Genomic DNA, 6,000 nt, shown 5'->3' with positions numbered 1-6,000 from the left:
GCTGAGGCCCTTCTTGGCCACAGATTAAATGAGCCATGCAGTTACCCTTTAAATTTGGGGTGTTATTTGCATAAAATGGAATAACTTCTGGCCTCTGGCCCTTGGGAGGCATTGCTGTCTCAGATCCTGCTCTAGGCCCAACGCCTCCTGCTTGAAATTAGACATTAAGAAACACACACTCATCCAACAGGAACTGCACACACCGCCAAACATGTTTCCCCTCCCCCAACCCCGCCCCTTTATGTCTAGCAAGGCACTAGGAAATGATTCAAGTTTAGGGATTGGCTGTACATTTGCATTTTTTCTTTTTAAAAGGCACAGTTTGTATTTTAATGATGCTGAATTACTCTCTGATGATGAATCCTAACTCAGTTCTCCCATATTGTGACACTCTTGTTATCCTGGATTCTGAAAGGGGTCTCATCTTCGACTCCTTCCTACAGAGGGCCACTTCTAAAGATATAGCGCTCCCTTGGAAAAGACACCAGGGATCGACAAGCAGGCTTTGTAAGCACGGGGCTGCCTCTCCTGCGGGCAGGTGGCCAGAGCAGGGCTTGTGCTGAGGCAGAAGTGGAAGTGACACTTTGCCCGCTGCACGCTTAATCGGGGTGGTGGTGGCCGGGAATGTTTACTTCCCTCCCCAGATAATTGACAGCCTTGAGATCAGCCAGCATCTCAAAGGCAGATTCGTGGCTCTGCTCCCAGATTTATGTCTCAGTTATTTCATTGGTAAATAACACAGTCGAGAGGCTCGACTCTAATTGGAATACTGATTCAAGGACTTCCTGGGCTAGCTGGCAGAAGCGGTGGGCTGTAGACTGCGATTTCCATTTCTGAATCAGTGGGTGGCAGGCTGGTTACAGAAACACTTCCTATTAGTTTGGGAGCCCTCTGGGAGGCTGACACATAATTAACAAAGCAAAAGGTAAACACAAAGGACCGGCATGGAGCTAGGTACACGTCTGTTCATGGGACACTGGGATCTGTTCTCCACTGCAGGTGTGACCATGGTGGCAGGTTGGCAGGGCTTTAGGTCTGGGCTGAGGACCGTGTCACACCAAGGCCTCCGGTATGAGCTGATGGACACAGGTCCCCTGCCCCCTCCCCCAGCACCACCAACTTTGGACTTCACAGATTGTCTCTAGGCTGGGGGCTGACTCGAATGTTTTACACTTGGCTGGCTAATCACAGCATCCTAGAAATCCATATTGGATGCTGGAATACCAGAATCCTATGTGGCATTTTAGTTTGTGATCACAGTACAGAGTTCTTTAAAAATTCTAGAATTCCATATGAGAACCAGAACCACAATGAGTCAGAGGCTAGGCATCTGCCCACGGTCCACCCTGGAGGCCTCCGGACCTCACACCTCTGTTCCTCTCCTGAGGCAGGCAATTGGCCGAGACAGAGAGTGAGAGAGAGAGAGAGAGGGGGGCGGGGGCGGGGGGGGGGGGAGATGGAAGCACTGATGAGGGAAATTCAGCCAGAATTTCTAGTTTGGAGGTTTTCTACTGGGCCCGTGCCACAGGCCCAAGGCCATCTGAAACACAGTCCTGAAAAGCTGGTGGCTGGGCTGTCCTTGTGCCCGAAGAACACTAAAATGGGCATTTCGAGTACCCTGAGAGCAAGGGGAGACATCCCGTCTGTCCACGGCTGCAAAGGAATATCTGCGGGTCGCGCTGCTGCCCCCAGGCCTGGCAGTTGGCCAATGGTCAGTATTGTACACTCGGAGGGCCCGAGGCACGGCTTTCGACTGACTGCATCTCCTGGGGCTGTGACAGACAACAGATGCTGGGCAGGCAAAAATTCAAAGGCTGAAACCAGTGGCCCCGAGAAAGACTTTTTCCTTTCTGCTGCAGATCGGTGGCACTGGTGCTAAAAGCTGCCCCCCCTACAGACAGAATTTGCCTCTCTCTCTGCAGGACTGTCATGTATGAGCCACCTGAAGGCTAGGCAGCCTCAGAGGACTCATTTTAGGGTGGTCTAGGGCTGCCCTGGCAGTCCTCCTGCATAATGCTCAAGGGAACGTGGTGACAAAGTTGAAAAGGCTCTCCTGGATTTCCATGATGCCGCCAGGGGTGCAGCAGGCTCTGCTCTTGAGCGGGGCCTCTTGTGGGGTCTGCTCTCTATCCCGGCTCCACCACTCTGGGCCTGCAGGGCCAGGCAGACACCTGGCCCAGCTTCAAGCGCCCCCTCTGCCCTGGCCCGGCTGGTCAGCAGCTTTTATGTGACGGAGTCCGCAGAAGCCCTGCCTCTCTTGGGAGAGGGAGGCTGCAGTGAATGCCGGAGAGGACCCTGCCAGGCCTGCCACGGGAACGTGAAGGCTCAGTTGCTATTGAATTTTTCCAAGACTGTTGAGTTGGTATGTTCAAACAGCCACTGCTGAGTGGGAGAGGAGGGGTTGCAGGTGTTCATGAAGATCCTGTGGTCACGTTCACTGCAGTCCATGCAACTGCCGCTGACGGGGTGATACAGGGTCTGGTCCTGCAAAACAGGCAGGTTATCAGCCGGGCCACGCTGGGGAGGTGAACAAACAGCAGCAGCAGTAACAGCAAGGAGGCAGGGAGGCTCGCAGACCTGTCTGGCTCTCCTCTCGAGCACACAGTGGGCGCTGCCCGCCTCCCTTGCAGCTGGCCTTGTCACATGCCTAAGCTGTGCCCACTGGGATGCGGGCAGAAGTGATGCCTGCCACTTCCGGGTCGGGGCCCTAATCACTGCCCATCTCCAGTCAAATTTCATTGGCTTTCAAGGTGGTTTTTTTTAAGAAATGGGCTCAGCTGCCAACATTTAAGATTCCAGAGACTTAAAATAAACAGTTGAATTTCTGCTTTCTCTTGATGACTGGAGAGTCGGGCATGGTAGGTCTGTGGAACAAACACGTGAGGGAGGGGCTCTGGGGAACAGGAATGAGGCATTACATTTTTTTTTTTTTTAAATCGAGCAGGCTTCCCTGTTCCCCCCACACCCTGTCTTACTTTGCGGTACTTCCACAGCTGGTTGCCCTTCATGCTGTGGCAGTCGTAGAGGGTGACGGGGCTGGTGTGGGAGATGGCATCGAAGCAGAACTTCTTGGTGTGCTGGGGGTCTCCAGGCCGGATGTCCTCTCTCCAGGTGAAGGTGAACACCTGTACACACAGGCACATCGTGAGATGGACGGCAAACCTAGGGGACTCTCTTTTTTTGTAATCATGGGGAATTTTAAACACAGGAGTCCAGAAAAAAGTTTATTGACCACACCTGTCCCAGTGACCCAGCTTCGAGGATTACCATCTCACGGCAAATCTTGTTACAGCTTTCCCTCACCATATCCCACCCACAACGTTATTCTGAAGCAAATCCTGGACATCCTACCACACCAGGTGTCATGACTTCAGTAAATGCCATGATAACAATGAAAAGTTATCACAGAATCTTCCATGTCATCAAATATCTTGAGTTCAAGTGTTCTCAGACTGCCTTATACCTCTCTTTTCACAGTCAGTCTGTTTGAATCAGGATCCAAACCAGGTTCACATATGGCATTTGGTCGATAAACTTTCTTTTCAGCAGCTTTACTGAACAATATTTGGCATGCGATAAATTGCCCACATTTAAGTGTACAGTTTGATACTTTTTTTTTTTTTTGCGGTACGCGGGCCTCTCACTGCTGTGGCCTCTCCCGTTGCGGAGCACAGGCTCCGGACGCGCAGGCTCAGCGGCCATGGCTCACGGGCCGAGCCGCTCCGCAGCATGTGGGATCTTCCCGGACCGGGGCACGAACCCATGTCCCCTGCATCGGCAGGCGGACTCTCAACCACTGCGCCACCAGGGAAGCCCCGTGTTTGATACATTTTGACATAGTTGACACCGTGAAACCATCATCATCATCAAGGTAGTGGATGTATCCATCACCCCAAAAGCACCCTCACGTGCCTCTGTAATCTTTTCCTCCTGTCCCTCTCCACTCCTCATGCCCCTAGGCAATCACTCCTCTGCTTCCCATCACTGGAGATTAGTTCACAATTTCTAGAATTTTATATAAAAGGAATCAGACAGTATGTATTTTTTTGTGATTTATTTCACTCAACACAATTCTGTTGAGATTCATCCATGTTATAACAACATTTATTAGTAGTTCATTCCTTGTTATGGTCAAGTATTATTTCACTGCATGGTACTCAGTTTACCTGTTCTTGGACATTTGGGTTGTTTTCAGTTTTTGGTTATTTCAAATAGAGTTGCTATGAACACATGTGTACCAGCCATTGTATGGACGTATACATAATTTCTTCCCTCGTGGATAAATCCCTTGAAATGGGATGCCTGGATCCATGTGTAACTTTCTAAGAAATTGCCAAACTGGTTTCCAAAGTGGTTGTACCAGTCGCACTCCCACCAGCAGTGTGTGCATGGTTCCAATTCATCTACATCCTTGCCAACCCTTGGTATGGTCAGTCTTTTTAATAGATTATCATTTTAATTTCCATTTCTCTAATAACTATGAACTTAAGCATGTTTGATGTGTTTATTTGCCACTGACATGCCTTCTTTGCTAAAAATGTCTGTACATACCTTTTGCCCCTTTTTAAATTGCCTTGCTTATTTTCTTATTAAGTTTTGAGAAATTTTATACTCTAAATAAGTTCTTTATCAGATATACGCTTTGTAAACATTTTCTCTCTGTCTGTAGCTTGCTTTTCTATTTTCTCAACAGTATCTTTTAAAGAACAGAAGTTTTTCATTTTGAAGAAGTCCAATTTATCAATTTTTTTCTTTTATGAATTGTCTTTTGGTGTTGTATCTAAGAAATCATGGCTTGGGTTACCAAGGTCACAAACACTTTGCCTATGTTTTCTTTTAAAATATTTTGTTTTAGGTTTTATGTTTAGGTCAATGCTCCATTTTGAGTTAATTTTTGTATATAGTCTAAGGTATTTATTGAAAAAATTTTTTTGCATATGGATATGCACCACTTGTTGAAAAGATTATATTTTGTGCACTAAATTTCCTTTGAACATCTGCAAAAGTTGGTTGTCCACATACGTGTGGGTCTATTTTTGGACTCTCTATTCTGTTCCATTTATCTTTTTTTTTTTTTTGCGGTATGCGGGCCTCTCACTGTTGTGGCCTCTCCCGTTGCGAAGCACAGGCTCCGGATGCGCAGGCTCAGCAGCCATGGCTCACGGGCCCAGCCGCTCCGCGGCATGTGGGATCTTCCCAGACCGGGGCACGAACCCGTGTCCCCTGCATCGGCAGGTGGACTCTCAACCACTGCGCCACCAGGGAAGCCCCATTTATCTTTCTTTATGTCAATATGACACCTTTAATTACTGACATTTTACGATACATCTTGAAATCAGTGTTAGTCTTTAACTTTGTACTTCTTTTGAAATTTTGTTTTGGCTATTCTATGTCCTGTCCATTTTCCATATGAATTTTAGAATCAGTTTTTCAATTTTTACAAAACAGCCTACTACAATGTTAGGATTCTGTTGAATTTATATATTTCTTTGGATAGAATTGATATCAATTATTGAGTCTACCAACCTATGAACACGGTATGTATCTTCATTTATTTAGAACTTCTTTAGTTTCTATCAGCAATATTTTGTAGTTTTCGGTACACAGGCTTTTCACATCTTTTGTCAGTTTCACACCTATTTCATATTTTTTGTCATTGTAAATGCTTGTTTTTAATTTTAACTTCTGATTCTTCATTATTAGTATATAGAGAAACTGACTTTTGTATCATGCAACTTTGCTAAACTCAGCTATTAGTTCTGGTAGCTTCTCTGTAGATTTTATTGAATTTTCTACATAGATGATCACATACTCTGCAAATAAAGACAGTTTTTGTTCTTTACTTCCCACCTGGATGAAATTATTTTTTTCTTGCCACAGGTTAGAACCTCCAGAACACTGTCAACTAGAAATGATAAGATTGGAATCCCTGTTTTGTTCCTGATCTTAGTGGGAGAGCATTCAGATTTTTACCATGAAATATGATGTTAGCTGTAGAAT

At 46.5% G+C, this 6,000-nt stretch overlaps 1 protein-coding gene across 3 annotated transcripts in view; it reads right to left on the bottom strand.

Moving 5' to 3' along the window:
• Positions 1 to 1,457: 1,457 nt before the first annotated feature.
• Positions 1,458 to 6,000, bottom strand: part of GALNT10 (polypeptide N-acetylgalactosaminyltransferase 10) — a 225,299-nt gene continuing 220,756 nt past the window's right edge. For 2 of the 3 annotated variants that reach the window (XM_029216105.1, XM_029216103.1), the window contains exons 11-12: positions 2,976 to 3,125; positions 1,458 to 2,484 (exon numbers count right to left, since the gene is read on the bottom strand). In XM_029216105.1, the coding sequence (XP_029071938.1) occupies positions 2,326 to 2,484; positions 2,976 to 3,125 (309 nt within the window). In that variant the 3' untranslated portion in view covers positions 1,458 to 2,325. Of the gene's footprint in view, positions 2,485 to 2,512; positions 3,126 to 6,000 lie in introns of those variants that run through there. The other variant, XM_029216104.1, reaches the window with a different exon arrangement.

Source organism: Monodon monoceros, unplaced genomic scaffold (genome assembly GCF_005190385.1).
Source record: "Monodon monoceros isolate NGI ecotype Baffin Bay Population unplaced genomic scaffold, NGI_Narwhal_1 Super_Scaffold_12, whole genome shotgun sequence".
NCBI classification, from domain to species: domain Eukaryota; kingdom Metazoa; phylum Chordata; class Mammalia; order Artiodactyla; family Monodontidae; genus Monodon; species Monodon monoceros.
The sequence above is the reverse complement of the archived record's forward strand: the minus strand, read 5'-3'. Positions and strand labels throughout refer to the sequence as shown.